The 19,198-nt window shown below is 44.6% G+C and overlaps 1 protein-coding gene across 1 annotated transcript; it reads left to right on the top strand.

Annotated features, from left to right (window-relative positions):
• Positions 1-3,728: 3,728 nt before the first annotated feature.
• On the top strand, positions 3,729-18,261 carry SHOX2 (SHOX homeobox 2). Its single transcript, XM_058187376.1, has 5 exons — positions 3,729-4,098; positions 7,097-7,305; positions 13,041-13,098; positions 13,528-13,616; positions 17,414-18,261. Exons 1-5 carry the CDS (start codon positions 3,822-3,824, stop codon positions 17,705-17,707), a joined length of 927 nt encoding a protein of 308 aa, XP_058043359.1. The 5' UTR covers positions 3,729-3,821; the 3' UTR covers positions 17,708-18,261.
• Positions 18,262-19,198: the final 937 nt, after the last annotated feature.

Below are 19,198 nucleotides of genomic sequence, written 5' to 3'. Positions count from 1 at the left end.
ATCGGTTTTCGTTTAAATCTAGAACAATTCAAGCAGTTCTGCCACACATACTGCAGACCACTTTTCCAAAAAAACGAAACAAAAAAACACACCATTTGGTATAAAAATGAGATGCTTTTGTTTCACGGAGTAAAGTAGTTCCTGCTTACTCTGAGTGGCTTCACGGCGTGGGATAGGTGCGATAGAGTTGTTCATTCATTCATAAGGAGCTGAAATGCTTTTCAAGAAAGGAATGGAAGTCCTGGTTTTCTGCTCTTTGGTCCACCACTATCTCCTCCCACCAATCATGATCTTGGAAATAAACTATCCACATTAAATGCCAATCCATGTTCCATGGTTAAGGATGCAGGTTTAAACATTTGAAAGCCACAAATCCATTTTCAGACTTTGGTTGTGATCCTAACCAAGTTTGAACATTTCACACTCAATTAATTTGTATTTGCAAAAGAGCAAACTCTCTTTTTCTGACAATTAATTTACACTGCATAGGTGTGCTCAGAAGTGAAGCATTTAAATCAATGATACATAATAAGAAAATGTTATAGAGCTTCAGGTTCAAGTGGCATTTTGTATTCATTTCTCTGGGAATAACTCAGTCCTGGGAACTACCGGTAAGTAGCCAAAATTGTACTGTAATGCTACACCTGTATACATGCTTCCCTGAAGTAGCCCTCACTAAACCAAGAACAGTTGATTACTAAATTGGATATCTAAGTTTACACCTTAATGTCCGAATAAGAACAACTTACACATATTTGACTGAACTGATAGATTCGAAACATTTCCTTTTTAATTGTGTACCCCCAGTGGAAAAGTTATTTTGCAATTTTATTAATGTAAAACAGACATTTCTAGCTCTCACTAATGTGACATCTGCAATTTTTGTATAGACTCTTCAATTCACTGGACACAGTGAGATTTATTTCCATATGCATAAAATTATACAATTTCCTTTTTTATGTATTTAAAAATAATTTTAAATTAACACATTATTAATTCATAGTTTTGTTTTGTTTTTCAAATAGAAGCCTATTTATTTTCATTCAGTAATTAAATGATACTGTCAGAGTCACTTTACTGGAAGGTTGACTCTATATATTAGTTTTCTTTAATGCAGTGAAGAAATGTACACTAGAGCTTATCTGGAAATGTAGGAAACTTGAATTAAATTCTGTCATAGTCACTGAAAAAGAAGGAAATACCAGGAGTAGTTATTTTTTAAATTACTATAAAAAGCTTTTATAAGAATTGATATCCGGAGCCCCCATTCATTTCTCAAGATTTCTTTCAACATGAATAGATGGTGATTTTCAAGAGATGCCTTTAAGATTCCAGAGTTAATACTTCTACTTTCCAATTAGAATTATATTCATATTATTCTTTTTACTTGTACAGTGAAAAGCAATTTCTGTGTAGTCTGTAAAACATGTTACTCACAATTCTGTGGCTAGGAGTCTGTATCACTCCTTTCATCTGAACATGAGCAGATTTAACTGAAAGCCATAAAAAGAGTATAAGGTATTCTGACAATTTTCTAATAAAGTATTTAAAAGATTAACTTTTACTTCCTAGATCTAAAACGCATTTAGATACATTGATTCCTTATAATGTACATGTTGCTTATAATATTAAATTATCTGAAAAAGGGGGTAATATATAAATATAAACTAATGTAGAAAAGATTTGGAATCACTCCATCCAAATGGAAAACTTTGCATTCTGAGTATTAAACAACAAAATGTACTAATATTAATCAAGGGAGAAGAGCCAAATAGTAATAAGCATTTCAATTTGGCTTTTAGATAGCGCCTAGGATTCCTGGAGTATGCAAAAAAAAAACCCCAAAAAAAACCCAATAGCCCTCCTTTCTGGGCAATATAATTCTCAGAACCTTTCAATTTACTCCCATGATTAAACTCACATCCCTTTGTCCCTCCCACATAGGAAGTATTTGGAATCAGACCTCTCCCTATTTATTTACAAAGAAAATGTTTGGGGCACTTGAACTTACTAAAAAAAACCCGGACATGGGCTTGCATCTAATGATTGCCTATTCATGGATGGCAAATCCAGATTCTCTCAAATGATCCCATTAACTCATGTTGCAACTACACAAGAGATGGTACATTCTCCCCTTTTAACCTTTACCCTCACCAGCAAGTCAACAATATGACTGTTTTCCCGTTACATCCAGTTAAAAAGTTCCCAAAATGAGAATCTAGACTCCACTTGAATTTTCAATCTGGGAGACTATTTGGTACCAGAATCAAATAGTAGCAAAAAGAAGGCCTCGACAAGATCAAGCAAGTTGAGATCTGGTTAGCATTTGGATGGAAGGCCACCAGGGAATCCCAAGGCAATAAGCAACAAGGGGAGCTGGTAGGTGGAAAAAAACGCTGTGAAGAAAGCAGTGGCTGCCTTGCCTTCTCTTGCCAAGAAAACTTCAAGAACCTCTCCAAGCATCACGCCTGATTTGGATGACACTTTATTATATATATATATATATATATAAAAGACAAACCGGATTTCTTTCCTAGTAAAACTAGTGCACTGACAATCTGGAGAGGGACCGGTTTTGCTCAGTCGGGTGTCAACGACTCTGGAAAACCCGAAGACTTACTGGAGAGTGAACCCAGCTGCAATTGTGGCAGGTAAAAAGGATGGAGTATCAGTGAGTGGACGGGGCAAAATTGGGGTGTGTGTGTGTGTGTACCCGAAAGGCTAATTCTGCCAGAAAATGCGCCTCTTTTGTTTGCTTCTACTCCACCAACCCCCGACCTTCCGAGTGCCCGATTAGGCCACAACTGTTGCAGTCGTTTTAAGCTCGCTGCCTGGAAACCGCGAGGCAGGGCTCTCAAGGGAGCCACCGCTTTGGGGCTCGCCCTACAGACGGCTCTCCGCAGCGAGCTCTGCTCTTCTGCCTCTTCCCGAGGTCAAGAGCCGCGGATCCGGGCATTGGGATGGGGCGGGGAGCCGACCCAAGAGAGGCAGGTCTGGTTTCAAGAGAGGGTCCGTCTCGGGGGCTGGCAAGTTCTTCCTCCGGCAAGCGGTGGCCAGTCGCGCTCTTGCTTGGCTTGTCCGCCCGAAGCGCTTCCTAGGAGACGTTTGGGTGAAGAAGCGCTCTTCGTTCCCTTCTGGCAGCCACCCGCCCGGGTGAGCTCCTCATTTCAGCCCCTCCCCTGCAGATCCAGCCCCCTTTCCCCCCCTGGCGTTTAACTAACTCGGGACACCAGCGCAGGATCCATGCCTAATTAAATTAATTAGGGCTCCTTGTCAATCCTGGATTAATGGCCGAGAGAGAGCGCGAGAAAGCCCGGCAGCCGGATTTGAAAAGGGGGCGAGGGGCGGGGTGGGGGGAGACGGATAACTTCTCCCTCTCCCTCTCCCCCCCACCCCTTCCCCGCCTGGCTCTTTTTCTCTTTCGGCGGTGCGCCTGGGCTGCTCTAGGAGGAAGGGGGTTCATTCCCAGTACCAAAGGGGAGGTTATTTGCTCCAAACGAGGGGCTGGCTCTGCAAAGTATAAATAGTGGGGACTTCAATCACCCGAGCCCAGACAGATCGGAACTCTTCGCGGGGAGAATTGTCAAAGGCCGTTTTTTTTTTCAAGGTTCGCTCGGGGTTGGGAAACCTCCGCTCCCATTTAACGCTCTAGCCAGCCCCTCTGCGACTTTTCTCTCCCTTCCCCACCCACCCTCCCCCCCTTTTTCTTCTCCTCCCACTCCCCCTCCTCCCGACCCCCTTGATGTGTTTATTGGGGGGCTCGGAGCAGCCAGAGGAGGCAAACGAGGGGGAGAAAAAAAGAGCCCAAAGAAGAGCCGGCGATGGAAGAACTTACCGCTTTTGTCTCCAAGTCGTTTGATCAGAAAGTGAAAGAGAAGAAGGAGCTGATCACGTACAGGGAGGTGCTGGAAAGCGGACCCGTCAGGGGAACTAAAGAGTCCGGAGGCTCCAACGAGGCCAGCGCGGAGGAGAGCGGCAGTCCGGCCGCCCGGGGAGCTGGTGGAAGCGGAGGCTCGGGAAGGCGATCGCCGGTGCGAGAGCTGGACATGGGTGCAGTCGACAGGAATCGAGACGCGGACACTCCTAAACTCAGCGAAGGTAAGAGCCCCGGCTTGTATGGGTGGGGTGGGGGGCAACAGGCGAGGCTGGGGACCACGCGGGTGGCTGTGGGAGATGTGGGCTTGGGGTGGTAGGGAGAGCAAAGGAAAAGGCGCGCCTAGATGAGCGCGCGCGCCCGCGCGCGCGTGTGTGCTTGAGTTTCCACGCTTGCGGGTTCGCTCGGAAAGCCTCGCCGAAAGATCCGCGTTCAGTCCCGACCGACAAGAAAGCGGCGAGGAAACTTGGCGAGAGAAAGGATGGAGTCGGGCGGTCTGATCTTCGGTGCCCTCAATTTCGCTCTCTCGACAAACATTGCAAAGCGCTGAGAATATTGAAAACTAAACCCAATGAGAAGAGAGAGAGAGAGAGGAAGAAACCCAGTCAGGCCATCTCCCAGGGAGGTACGGTTCCAAATAGCCGGGGGGTGGGCGGAAGTGGTGGGGTGGGTGTAATTCTACCTGTGGATTTTTGTGGGGATCGACTGTGGATCCCTTTTGGTGCTGGTTAGGTTGGATAACTGAGGTTTTCCTCCGGTCCGCGCTGCCTGTCTGGTTGACTGTGAGGGTTTGTTTAGGGTTGTTTTTCAAAGAGATATTTTTTATATGGAGGAGACTGGCACGCACAATGCTCCAAAGTCTTTTTACCGCCAACGTGGGGGGTCCAATTGCTCCTCACATTACTTTTTTCAAAACGTTTAGCTCCCTGAGAGAAAGGTATAGTAGGTCACTCTGAAGTCCATCTTTAAGTATTAAAAATATTTACGGTTGAAAATTAATTCGCTTCCACTGAGCGGTTTTTCGGTATTTGCAACGTGAAACAAAGGCGGGCTTAAATAAATCGGCATATTAAAAAGCGGATCGGAAAGCTTTAAGCGTAGCCATTATTAGTGCATCAAATATGGTGCACAATCCAAAGTAAAGAAAATTGCATTTTATCTTTCACAAGGTACACTTCCAAAAGTGTTAATTTGAAAGGCGCGTCTTGTAATCGCGTTGTAAAAGAAACCTTTAATCAGAAGCAGCGTTTAAATCCGAAGAGAGGAGGCTTCTTCTTGTAGCTTTATTTTCAGAAGCCTTTCTACTGAAAAGAAGAAACCGCAACGGCGTCAAGAAAGATACACGAATCTTAAGCAGGGCCGTAGACCTTCCTCCTTTGCTTATCCAAAGAACTCTGTGACTTTCAAGTATATTTGAATATCCGTGTGTGGATTGAGTCAGCGAGTGCCATATTCGCGGAGGGGAGGTGGAGGCGGGTTTTTTTCTTTTCTTTTCAACCCTTTTGTTTAACGCAAGTAGCTCCTTCCAGATCGGAACTGGATTGAAAACCTGAGAACCGGAAATGATTTGCTAAACAAATTCCGAATATGATTAGAGGGGAAGCGCACTTGCGATAAACAAACTTCGGCGAGACGAGGCGCAAAACCGTCCCAGGGAAAAGGGAGAAACCAGGCCTTTGAATTGGGAAAGCCCCGCGGTGTGACTAGATAGCGTAGCTTGGCCAAGTAAAAGCCGGGCCTGGTGTCCGAAGTGAAGGGTTTCTGTCTGCGCGAGGTCGGCGGTAGACGCGGAGGAAAAAAATGAAATCAGAGGGAAAGATTAAGACCGACTCTCTCTCGTTATAATTAATAGCAGCAGGCCTTTGTCGCAGGAATGTATAAACTTCCAAAATTCCCTACGTGGATCAGTTTTCATTTTCATCTGGAATGCGGGGGGAGGGGGAAGAAGAAACTAGGACAAAGAGGAAACAAACGGGGTGGGATACGGTTTAAACTTTTAGACATCAAAACAGGACCGAGTTGTTTATTGCAAAGATTTCGTTTTTTGAAGGGACATTTTTTTTCTTTTTTTCTCTATGCAAAGAAAACCAAGGACAGTTTCAACTTCCCCAAACAGACCGAGGAAAGGTTACATGTGGCAGATGCCGCCTCTCTCCCGCACCTGCCGCAAGGATTTCTCGAAAACCCGCCGGTCTTGAAAAAACCAGGCGGGTTAGGTAGCTTCCTATGCGCGTCGCAGCTGAATTTCCTTCCTAAAGAGCCACCCCATCTCAGAAAGGCCCCAGTGGAGTGATTTGGGGGAGGGGGGAGAGGAAAAAAAAAGATTGCCAAGTGTGTCCAGAACCCGAAAGATTCCTCCGCCCCCAACTTCAGCAACGGTTCGGATTTTTTTCAGGGTAATTTTTTTCCCCCTCTTCGATCCATTCTTCAGATTCTCTTTCCCAAATCCAAGATCTGGCATTCACGTGTCTAAAAGCAAAGTCTACTTACTAGTCTTTCTAAATTCAGTTTTTCAACCCTGGGCCTCTCTTCTGCAGAAGATTGGGGTTTATTGGGACAAGCGAAAAGGACCTTTGGATCCCACTTGCAGTACTCAAGGGGTTTTCCTAAATATTTCTAAGAAAGTCTTAGAGGGAAAGAAAATCCGGTGTGTGTGAGAGAGAAAGAGAGAGAGGGGGGGGGAGAATTTGATTTGTGTGTAATTCGTTTGAGACCCTGGGGTACAATTGTCTAAACTTCTAAAGTACCAGGGCTTTGCATCTAATATCTCGAAGGAGGTTAGGATTGGACTGCGCCTACAAAGGAGAAGAACTCCTTTTGCTGAGCTGTTCAGAAACAAGTCGCGCTGAGTTCGGCTTCCTCCTCCCCAATAAAGGCGTTCATTTGCCCGCTGAAATCCATGGGACATTGAAGGCTGGTGGGGTGGGGTGGGGTGGGGTGGGGGCTCGGAAGGGAAGACCTAGCCGGATCGGAACGGCAAGCTCTTCCGCTTGGCCCACCGGCCGCCTTAGCCAGCCGAGTCCTCCAGCCGCGAAACCGTTAAGGGAGGTGACCTTTCCTCGTTCATTGATCTCTGATCCTCCCCCTCCCCCTTCCCCTCCCCCCGTCTCGGCTTAAGGCAAAAAGACACGTGGGGGCAGACCCGGCGATCAGAGCAGGCCCAGTGCTTCGGAGGAGAAGGTCCGGCACGCGGCTCTGATCGCCTTTTCGCCTCGTCCCCAGTTTCGCCGGAGCTGAAAGAGCGCAAAGAGGATGCCAAAGCGATGGAAGACGAAGGGCAGACGAAAATCAAGCAGCGGCGGAGTCGCACCAATTTCACCTTGGAGCAGCTGAACGAGCTAGAGCGGCTTTTTGACGAGACCCACTACCCGGACGCCTTCATGAGAGAGGAGCTCAGCCAGCGGCTGGGACTGTCGGAAGCCCGGGTGCAGGTGAGGCCCGCCGCTTGGCAAGGGTGTTGGGGAAGGGGAAGCGACGCGCGCTTTCCTCCGACTAGCCGCTTCTGGACGCGGGGCTGGTGGCAATTGTCCTCTGAAGCATCCCCGGGGCCGCAGCGCCAGTGGAGGGTGGGGGTGGCATTTGGGAGCGAGGGTTGCAGTTGCCGGCGGACGCTCCTTTTGGATCCCGGTTGCTTTCATTGTACGGTCAAAAGGAGAGGCCGCCCTTCCCCGGCTAGCCTTTGCTTGGCCCAGGAGCCCGCGATCCCTTCCGTCAGGAAGCAGCAGCAGCTTCCCCCCACCCCCGCGAGTGAGTGTGGATTTTCCGCGGAAGGAGCCCTGGTCACTCCAGATTGGAAGGGTTCCTAGGGGTGAACGCGCATCGGAGCTCTTTCGCAAGACACTTCAGCTAGGAGGGAGATCTGTTGCCGGGATGGAGCCGTCCGCTTAGCGGACCCAGCATGTCCGACGAGGCGCGAGCTTTCGGGTTTCTAAAGGAAACGGAGGTAGCTGCACTGACCATGAGTCAAATCCACCCACCTTGAGCACCGCTCAGACTCATTCGGCGATATAAGCGAGCCTCTCCATCAACACACCGGGCGCCTTCCAGAGCTCAGATCTCTTCTTTAAATCGGGGGGACGAGAGGTCTTAATACCGAGTTCCTGTAATTTGCTTGCGGCAGGTTTGATGGCGCGTGGGAGGAGACATTCAAATTAGGCTTCACCTGGCGTGAGATGAATTCAGGTTGTTCCCCCCCACCCCGACTGCCGGAGGAAAAACGTATTAAATGGTTTTGAAAATCTTCCTTCTATTGTCCTGCTGACAAGCCACTTTCTGCACTTTCTAACCATTACTGCCCTTGTTACTAAGACCGGATTGCTCAGTCCGGGTTTATGGAATAAGCCAAAATTGGCTGGAGTTGCGCAAGTTGCAGATCCAAAGCAAAAAAAAATGCAGCCAGAGGTTGTCTGTGAGAGAGGTGAAGATGGAGCAAGGTGGGAAGGCAAACCAGGTTTCATGCTGGGCTGAGCTTCCAACTTAGGCTAGCTGAGTTGTGACTCCCATGTTGTGAAAATGACCAGCCATTGAGTAGGGTTAGTGTATGTGACCTCAGGCAACTGGGTTAAATCAAGTAAATGTTGGTTCAATAAACCACAATTTAGTTCATGCAAAGACAGCCACTGTGAGTGAGACTCAAATAAGATCTTTCCATGGCTTCAGTGCTTATCATTTCAGGATTTAAATTATATCAGTCTGATCTTTCCACCTGGAAAGACGTATATGGCCATATCAAAGTATACTCCAGCTAAATAGTATAGGCATACATAGACACACACACCTTCCACCCTATCTCTTTTAAAAAGAAAAAAAGGTTTAAAACAGGAAATTGGATGTCTATGTCTGTCTTGTAAGCAATTTTAAAAACCTCCAAGAAAGGTGAACTGAAAGGAAGGCTTACACACTGCTCAGTTTAGAGGGGGCAAGCAAGGTTTTTTTTTTTTTTGGTTTTTTTTTTAGAAAGAAGCTGTTTTTGGAGATTTTTTCACTCTTTTCCTATACCTTCCAAATTTTCCCTAACGGACAAAATTTTGTAAGCTCACTCCTTTCCTCCGAAGATGCTGACAAGCCAAACGCCAGATCTGTTTGTCCAGTGTTCAAGTGAACACTATATCACTCTATCAGCAGTGATTCCCCAGGAAAACGGATCCTCCTTTGTGTGAACCCAAAGAGTCATTTTTTTAGGCCTTGAACATCTGCAGCTGCTCGCAGAGTAACTGATCCTTTCCCCTCCATCTTGGCGGCATGGGCTGCCATCTGCACCAAACCCGGGCTCCACTTTTGAAAGGCTTTCTCTGCATCTTGTAATCGGATCAAGCCAGAATCTGAACAGTCGAGTTGCAGCAATAGACAGAAGAGAATCAAACAGGGGAGGGGGAGCGCAGAAGAACAGAGTTTTGTGTTTTTTTAAAGATATAACCTAGGGAAAGTTGGAAGAGGAAAAAAACCTCCTCTCTTTGCTTGCCTTTGTTACTCCTTTTCTGATTTTCCATTTATCTCCACTGCTCTTTAAATTGACAACTTAAAACACACTCTTTTAAACATGGGTGTCTGTATTTTGAGTAGTTAAAAATGGAAGGGGAGGAAAGGAGGGAGGGAGGGAGGGAGGGAGAGAGAGAGAGGGAGAGAGAGAGAGAGAGAGAGAGAGAGATGGGAGGAATTAAAGGCTGCTTGATTCCAGAGTAGGGAGGTTTGGTTGCCTCAACAAAAGAATAACTGGCGCTTGGTATAATCCATAGAGAAGAACTTCCAGAGATTTGCATTGATTAGAGTCTGGATCCTTTCAAATGGCCCCAGAAAATGCCTGTGAGTTGGCTTTAAGCATCCTTTCCTGCCTGGTTCTCCTTGGCAGATGGCAGGAAGAAGAGCTGGCTAGCTAGTGTGAGCATAATAGATAGAAGAATGAAACCCCAATCTCTAGACCTACTGCTGCTCAGGTTCACACAGAAGCCAATGGCCTTAGATGCTGGTGGGTTTACTCCTGAGTAAAGGTACTGAGTTTTGTGGCTTTGCTGCTTTGCGTAGGTGCACGGGATCCAATTGCTTTGCTGCACCTACTACAGAGAGTTCTCTGGAAGCAAGTCACATGAAGTCAGATGGGACCTGTATCCAGGAAGCAGGCAGGCTGGGCTTCCTTTGATGCTTTTGCTCAATGGCTGCTGCCCCAGGAAAAACTAGTGGAAATGGTAGCTTTAGCCTGGAATCTCTTGCTAGCAACTCCCTGAAAACAAAATAGTGTCTTTTGCAGGCTGAGTGAGTCCTCCATCTCACAATTGGCTTACATTTCTATTTCTTTAAAGCCAATAGGCAGTACCCTGAATAAGGTTAGGTCTAGACTCTAGAGCATTTGGGGTCGTCTCAATGTGTCCTAAGGTCGGTTCTAGGTGTGCAGGCATCAGCTCACTTCTTTTCAAACTCACTCTTTCTTTCAAAGAAAATCTTCAACGAGATTCTTTTCTCTTTGAAGGACAGCAGGTTTCGGTCACTCCTACCTTCTTACCTTCTCCCTTTACACACTAAAGCCTGGAATCCAACCAATTTAAAGTAGAACTCGCTAAAGAAACAGTTCACTTTTAAGCCTTTGCTCAAACATTAGTCTTTCTGAATTCAATGGATCTTAATAGTATCTTCTTTTGAACTTGTTGGAGTATGTGTGGGATGGCAGTCCAAATTTGTTAAGAGGTAAAGTTCCAACTTTATTCTCCTTCTTCATGCTTTTAAAACTTTTTCTTGCTTTAATATAGCCAGAAATGATATCTTGCCTGCTGTGGGGCTGTTTTCACATTTTTTTTTCCTAATATGGGAACAAATGAGATTATCATAATAATGAGATCATTATTCTGCTTCTGTATTGCATGCTAGTCCCCAGAGAAAGAGAGCATTTCTCTGCTTCTTTATTATGACACTTTTATGACCCTCCACCTCAAAGTTTGTAATTAAATGCTTTGGTGTTTTATTTTTCTTACAGAGAAAGCTAATCAATACAACTAGCTTTTAATGAGCTCATTCCTTTTTAAGTTTATATATATATATATATATTTCAAACTTTCAGAGTTAGGTCAAATAGAGAAGTTCAACAGGAATGCCTCTGCAAAGATAAGGCTGTATTGGCAGGAGAATCAGGAGAGAGAGTAATTCTGCTTGGCTAACTTGTGGGATAGGAAGGAGCAGGGAGACAGAGATTTAGACTTAGGTTTTGATAAGCCAAAGACCTGCTAATCAGGCCCCACTACAAATGTCCAACTTGTATTGGATACTCTATTTCCTTTAGGCCCTAAAACTATATAGTCACACATTCTGAGCCTAGGGATTTGTTTTCACTAGGATAAACCCATCAACTCCAGTCCTCTTTTAATTCCAAACTTTTCTTCTTACAGCCACTAAATTTGGAAAGAAAAAAAAATGTCATGGCTTCCATTGTTCAATTGAGGGTCAGTGCATTTATCTACAGTAGACACTGTTAAAGTGTTATGGCATCTGAAAGACTTATAGCATAGTTATTAGGACACAAAGACTTTTGATAGTTTGTGACACTTGAAAGTTTGTCATAATAACATTCTTAGCCTTCAAAGCATCACAAGACTCTGTTGTTTTTATTAAAATCTGGAGTCTTTCCAACTCATCTTCTTGAGGAACATCCCATGCCTTTCTGTTTTCTTTCTGCCCTCCCTGGTTTTAGAGACCAAATAAATTTCCCTTCTGCTCCATTTAGGTGAACTTCTTGCATGATAGCCCAATTTTTAATATTTGATCATAGCATATGCCTCTGAATCTTAGATTGGAACTTAAGTAGCTTTCTCTGGAAGACTCTTTTTTTCAAAAATATAAACTGGGGTCACCCTATTAAGTTCATCCATTTTACTTCCTCTCATACCCACATTTTGTGTAAATGTTTAATAGAATTAACAACAACATTTACTCACAAATAAGGTCAATCGACTACAGAGAGACTTCCAGAAAACTGAGCGAAGGAAATAAACCTCACTCTCTCCCAGTTGAAAATCATAGGACTTATAGCAGACATCTAGACACATCTACTAGGAGACAGGACTTACTGAGCACAATAGGATCAATCCCCAGTGAATCTGTATTGGGTTACAGCATTAAAGTGCTTAATAGGCCTGAGATGAAATACATTTCACTCAGAAGGGAAGTAAGAACCATTGATTTTACAGAGGAAAATTTCAATCTATCAGCGTTTACTTGGGATAAATTTCTTTTGAAGAATAGGGATTGCTTCCAAACCATTGGAAATATTTTCTGCCACCATATATGTTTAAAATTCAAGCCTAGTTTCAACTGAAATATGAAAATGGAAAACTAGTTTTCATTTCAAATAGCTTCAGATTTATTGAGAAAGAGTCACATAAACTGTCTGCGGGTGTGATTACAAACCAGTTGATTGATGCATTTTACACTGTTTAGCATGTGTGTGACAGGTATCTTTTACTGTACTATTTCTTAAATAAATTACTAAAAAGTACTTAAAATGTGTAAAGTGCATGATGCAAATATTGGATAACTGCAATGTCTGAAAATGAGATAAGCTTCTCAAAAACGCACATTTAAATGACTTTTCCAATTCTAGATCAGCTAGATTATTTAAATATAGAACAGAAACAGTCCAAACTTTGGACTGCAAGAGTGAGAACTGTGCCTTTCCAATTGTGAAGGTGCTTTTGGGATAATAGCAACAACTGAACTTTGATACATATACAGAATCTAGTTCATTGTGAAGGAGAGTCCTTCATTCTACCCTGTGGAACTTGGAGATAGCTGAAGGGAGATTCAAAAATATTTGCTGTACTTCCAACATTTGTAAGGCAAGACGTTACTGTTGACTGATGATCCTTGGGATGCAATCATACCCAGGCTTATTCAAAAAGGAATGCAGCTGTGTTTCACAGGATTTACTGTTAGATGGGGCAGCCTGAGCAAAGTTGGGCAAATAATTGCAGTGTGCAGCTAGGGAAAAGATCTGAAAGTTCTCTAGAGACCAGATTTAGATGGAAAAGAGCTGGGCATAGCAAACAGGAAGGGAAGAAGAATCTCTACTTACAAAATGTAGCTTTCCTGAAATAAACATGGCATCAGAGAGAGATCACTTTATATATATATAGTTGTGGCTTTATATTGACTTGTTTGCTTTTCTCCCTGTTTGTCTGCCCAGGTCTGGTTTCAGAACAGAAGAGCTAAATGCAGAAAGCAAGAAAACCAGCTCCATAAAGGTACATATGTGAAATGGAGCCAAAGGGGCTTTTGCCATAGACATGCCTTTTTTAATTACTGAGCTCTTGAGTGTCTCGCCTGGTTTGGGTGCTATCATCTTTATTGAACTTTCCTAACATTGCAGCTTTCTGCACATTTATCAGCCTGATTTCATGGGATACAAGGGAACTTCCTTCAGTGCAAAAGTACATAGGATGCTGCCACTTGGGATAGCATCAAGAGGAGCAGGGAAGCTATTTGCCCAGGATTTTGGGGATGGAGGCAATCAGAAAAAGTCCTTTTTGTCTTGCACCTGAGCCCAAATGGCCTAAATGCAGGCACTAATCATTTTAGCTTAATATCTCCAAGTTCTGCTTTTCTCTCCCTATTATGGCTGGGAGACTCTAAGGATTAAAAGTGGATCGTGATTCAATTCTTGTTTGTTTCAGGGGTCCTCATTGGAGCAGCAAGCCAGTTTGAAGCATGCCGAGTTGCTCCCTATGTGAATGTTGGGGCTTTGCGGATGCCTTTCCAACAGGCAAGTAGAAAGGCCAGCCATGAGCATCTCTTGAGACCGAGGGGCCACCAGTAGCTCCCATTCCTTTCCTGTAGTTCTCTCTATCTTGCTCTTTGGAGACAGAAGCCCTGGACACTTTTTTTTTGCTGAAAGCAAATTCCAGCAATTTCCTTCTGCAGGGGGAAGGGAGAGGTGTAGAGGATGAGATCTTCCTTGCATCCCTGGAAGATCTGCAGATCATTCTAACCTTCTACATGACTGTATTGAAACAATCATCATTTAATTGCCCTGCCAGGGTACTCAAGTTTGCTGTGGAAAGCTCTTAAAATAAAAAAAACATTAAAAAATTGGGAAAACTTTTATCCCTGCTTTGATTTTGCTAGGATCCAGTTCTCATGGCTGTAATCTCAAGGAACCAGGAGGCTGGATTGGAATAGAGCAATCAGGGATCTGGAAAGATGCCAAAATTGTGAAACCAAATTTGGCAAGTTTATTCAGGACATAAGCCTGAGATCCAAGACCATTTTTAACCATATTACCTGGAGAAGATTGCATTATGTGTTCAAGGAAGTTTTACTTGCAGATAACTATTGAAAAGAACAATCTCTCTGTGAACCAGGCATGTTTAATCAGATAAAGTCCCATGAATTTAATGCAGTGAAGCTAGTAAGGCCAATTAGAAAGGCAACCCTTGATGCAGCCACAGAGTGCTCACTCCAAAGAATTGAGTTTTGCTATTCTCATTGGATACAAGGATAGGCATCAAGATTGAATACGCATATCCTAATTTTGATAGAATGATCTTTGCAGGATTAAACAAAAAAAAAAATCACAACTGGCATAGCTCTACAAATAGAACTCTATTTTAAAGAGTTTAATTTATATTCTTGCTGTCAACTGAAAATAGTGTTTAATATGCTTTTTAAAAACCTAATCTCTTCCCCCACTTGGAAATTCCCTTTTAAACAATCTATGACTGTTGAATGAAGGAAAGCCTGACAACCCTGTTTCTAAACATGTTGGGCTCTTGCCCAGCGTAGTTGATCATCTTAAGACATTGATTTCTGGGGCTTCTGTCTCTAAATCATGGCCATTACTTCGAAATAACTCTAGTTGATTTCCAAGGGATTTATAATGGATGTATTAGAAATAGCATCTTGGAGACATAAAGCCAGAAGGTTTTTAATGACTTGTGCTCAGTCCAAACGAAGTTGTCCTCCTCAGGTTTGCTGCTAGTAATGGTATACTCTAGATGGTGCACACCCATTAAATAATTGTGGATAATTCTTTTAAACCTTTGTTCAGCCTTTCCTAACCTTGCACCTTTTAAATGTGATTGGACCACATTTCCCAGAATTCCAATCAGCACAGGCAGCCCAATCTTGGTGAGAATTCTGCTAGTTGTAGATTGAACGACCAGTCAGTACAAAGTTAGAAAAAACAGCCTTATCTCAATATACATGAAATTCAATGCTTTTTAATTTTTTTATTGACTATACGTAGATTTTGACTTTCAAGCCTCTGTATAGGATTAAATATCCTTAGATGCATTAGAAACAAAAACTATCAAAAAAAGGTGGCTGGTATCCATGATATTCATAACAACACAGCAAACATCTTTAAAGCTCCAAACAGTTATAGTTAGAATCTGTGTAAATCATACTTTTACAAAATTCAGACAAAATGATGAGAAGAACCATAAATATTTTCAGTCTTTAAAGAACTCGGAGAAAAGGCAAGAGATAAAAGTATAGTGTTGCGATTTGTACCTACTTGTTTGATGCTCTTTAGGGTTACCGTACTCAACTCAATAATATTTAGGCAGCCTAAATATTGCCATAATATGTATGAATTAAGAATTAGCAAGACACATATATAATTTCCCCATATTAAAAGTATTTAAAAAAACACAAATTCAGAATGGATAGTCACAATACCAATCAAGCACATTTATTAGAATCAGAAGCTTAAGGTTTAACAGCTAGATTGACAATTAACTACACTTTAGCCAATTTGCCATCACTTCTTATGGTTAGCTAAGTAGCGCATATACCATTTGGCAGCTGCCACAGGAATAAAACAGTAACAGTACCTGAAGCTCTGAACCAACATTTTTGTGCTAAATATGTGTAATGAACATATATAAGCAGACAGACCAGTCAATCAATGCAAGATGCAGCAAATCCATCAGCAGAAGAAACCAATCAATGAAGCAATGCATTTCTGAGTTCAGGCAGTCAGTATTCCTGTGTCCATCCAGCATCTTGAATAATGAACCTCCCCCAAAGAAACATTTAAAGCTTTCTTTAACACCTCCCTCCAAACCTCCCCACCACCACTAAACATAATATTAAACAAGGCTCAGGTATGGCTCTGAACCAGTCAGCTTTGAAACACAAGAGCTAGTTCACCCATACAGACTAGAATAAAATGAAATTTGTGGTCAACATGTTTGGAGCATGTGATGTTAACCAGACTGTCACATAAAGCTGCCACAAAATTCATTTGATTTGATGTTACATGGGCCAATAATTGTGTTTTGCTAATGATTTAGGTTTAGCATGATACATGATCCTAGGCAAGAAGAACTGAATAGATTATTTCCTGGCACTAGATCTGTTTCAGCTCCCCAGCCATTTTTATTCTGAAAGCTGAGCATTTTTTTTCCTCTTCTTGGCTTACCCTTGACTAGATGATAGTCATTCTGGTGACTGCTTGTCTATATATACTAGCTGTTCATGTCATTTATTCCAGCTAGACAGAAAGCTGTTTTTTGTGGGGCCTGTCTTCGAATATTTATAGCCTGCTCTGCAAAAGCTCAAAACAGCCTTGACCTGTTGTTATGGATGTTATGTACCTGTTTTGAGACTCAGCCAAGTACTGAGAGAGCACTTCTGCAACCTTGCCATTTACTTCAGGTGCTCTTACTGTGCTTTTCTGAATGTGATGACTTGGAGGTTTCATGTTGTGAGTAGCTTCAAGAATTTGCTAAAACAGATAGATGCAAAGCTGTAAAAGCATCTGCTTAAGAGCAAGCCCCATTAAATGCTGCCTCTTCCAGCTTTGAGGATGTCCCAGTACAACCTATAAATGTTATGTATGCATTACTCAGAAGCGAGGCTTGTATTCAATGGGGCTGATTCCCAATAAAATATATTATGGTTTTGCCACCTGATAGCTAATCCCAAATTCTGAACTGAACTTCAACTCCCCCTACCCACCACCACAACATATTTTTTTAAGGAATTATTAACCCTTTGCCAGAAAATATACCCAGCACTCTGCACAACTTGTTCAGTGCTTCACTTACAGATAAAAAGGTGGAATTTAGGAAAAACATTGATTTTTCTCATTTTAATTTGACCTCTTCTTTCCAAAAAACGGGGAGAGGGGGAAGAGAGAGAAAAACCCGCTCTGCCTTCTCTGTATATGAAGTCCCAGGTCACACAGCACCACAATATCATTTGTTTGGCCTTGGCTTTCCCTGTTGTGTGAACTTTGGCGCTGCAAATTGTAAACAGCGCTTAATGAGGCAGCAACCTGATTTTTGTACATCACCCTGACCCATGGTTTAATAAATAAATAAATGCACCTGCTTGGGTTCACTCTTGCTAAGGCCTAGATAGTTCTTTTCATGGGGCTGAAGGTCAGAGTTTACCCAGGGAAAACCCCAACCAAGTCGGCTAACTTCTCCCTTTCCTCAGGGAACCCCCCCCCCCCGAAGTGGGTGCGCGCGCTGAAGGGCGGGGGAGGGGACCCCGATGGCTGGGCGGTCCGTTAACGCTCTTGTCTCTCTCCATTCTCGTTACACCTTTTAGGATAGTCATTGCAACGTGACGCCCTTGTCCTTTCAGGTGCAGGCACAGCTGCAGCTGGACAGCGCCGTGGCGCACGCGCACCACCACCTCCACCCGCACCTGGCAGCGCACGCGCCCTACATGATGTTCCCGGCCCCGCCCTTCGGCCTGCCCTTGGCCACCCTGGCGGCAGAGTCGGCCTCGGCCGCTTCGGTGGTGGCCGCGGCCGCGGCGGCCAAGACCACCAGCAAGAACTCGAGCATCGCGGACCTCAGACTCAAAGCCAAAAAGCACGCGGCCGCGCTGGGCCTGTGACTCTTCGGGCCCCGAGGGGCGCGTGGCCATCCCACCACTGCGGGCAGCAGCGCGGGGCCCCGGGGGGCAGGCTCTCCGGACGGACGCCCCCGCCACCCTCCCGCGCTTCGCCTTCTGACAGAGACCGACCTCGGCGCGTCAGGAGCGAACCCGAGCGCGCCTGCGCCTTCCAAACTGAGGGGCAGCCTCCAAGACACCCGGCCCGTGGCGGGAAACCCCCTCAGAGGACGTCGCTTGCTTCTTTGACTGAGGGGAGATGGGGGCAAAATGTTTGCCTTCCCGCTCCGGCTGATAAAGCGAGTAGAGGAGGAGGAGGAAGGCAGCGGCGGCAAGGCGACTCCCTCGTAAAACGGAGAGGGAGGCGCGAGAGGCTGACTGAGAAAGAGCGCGAAGAACTGTGTTAGACGCGCAGCTGGGAAGTTCACACGGTTTTGAAACGGACCCTTTTTTCCTGCGAAGTTCACTTTAATGCGAGGAAAGTGGATATAAGAGAGGCGGGCCTCCTTTCACGTTGCATCGGATAAAGCTTGAGCTCGAGCAGCTACGAACTTAGAAGTGGGAGATGGGTGGGTGGGAGGAAAGGTTACAAATGGCGGGAGGGGGGGAAGGAAGAGGGAGGAGGAGAAAGGGGGGGAAAGAAAGACGCGCGGTTCTTTCTCTTCCCTTTTTCCTCCCCACTCCCATCCCCACCCCACCAACGCTAAACTTAAGTCGGAATATTTTGCTAGGACTGTTCCGGGTTTGCATGGGGTTCGGTTAATTATTATTATTATTATTATTTTTAACTTCTTGGCGTCCCTTGTTTGCATCGCATCCGAAATCTTGGGAGGAGAACGAAATCCGTCAGGGAAAGAAGCACGCCGGGGCCGAGTTACGAGAGGTCGGGAGGGAGACCTCGCCATGTGGAGAAGGGGGCGCTCCTGGTCGCGCCCGATCCCATCGAAAGCAACGGGCCATGTGTGAGACATCCCTGCCCTCCCCCCACATTGCTACTCTAGCCCTGGTCGCTTAAGACTACTCTGATCTTTGACTTGGGTGTCTGCAGAGTATGTCAAAAAAGTCAAAATGGCGGCCGCGACGGTGCAATCGCAACCCCAGCCTGCCTACTACAAGTCGCCATTTTCACTTTTTTGACCATCTCCTGCAGATCCCCCCCCCCCGCGATAGGTTTTATTGATGACACTTATTTTCCAAAAAACATGGCAAGAATTCTAGATTCCTTGGAGCCTGTTTGCCCCATCCCTGTTTTTGGTTCAAACATCCAGCCTCCTATAAGAGTTCTAGAAAAGATAAATTGTAATAAAGCCAAGATTACGTTATAAATTTCGGACCCCCAGCCCCATACCTCCATTTTCACAACCTGTCATTGAGATCAATAGGATCCGTGGCCAACAGCTCTCATCCCATTGATTTCAGTGGGATTTCTATGTAGCTTGTTTCTCGGGTGAAACTTGTTTGGCTGTCGGATTTCTAGTAACCTTGGGTGTCTTC

The sequence above is a fragment of the Ahaetulla prasina genome, chromosome 6, assembly GCF_028640845.1.
Source record: "Ahaetulla prasina isolate Xishuangbanna chromosome 6, ASM2864084v1, whole genome shotgun sequence".
Classification (NCBI taxonomy): Eukaryota; Metazoa; Chordata; class Lepidosauria; order Squamata; family Colubridae; genus Ahaetulla; species Ahaetulla prasina.
Note: the sequence above shows the minus strand (reverse complement) of the source record. Positions and strands in the feature narration are given on the sequence as shown.

Excerpts from the sequence above, each read along its gene's own strand:
- SHOX2 (XM_058187376.1), top strand. The coding sequence starts at position 3,822 with ATGGAAGAACTTACCGCTTTTGTCTCCAAGTCGTTTGATCAGAAAGTG. Across the intron at positions 7,306-13,040 it reads TGTCGGAAGCCCGGGTGCAG|GTCTGGTTTCAGAACAGAAG; the intron begins GTGAGGCCCGCC and ends TTGTCTGCCCAG. Across the intron at positions 13,099-13,527 it reads AGAAAACCAGCTCCATAAAG|GGGTCCTCATTGGAGCAGCA; the intron begins GTACATATGTGA and ends TGTTTGTTTCAG.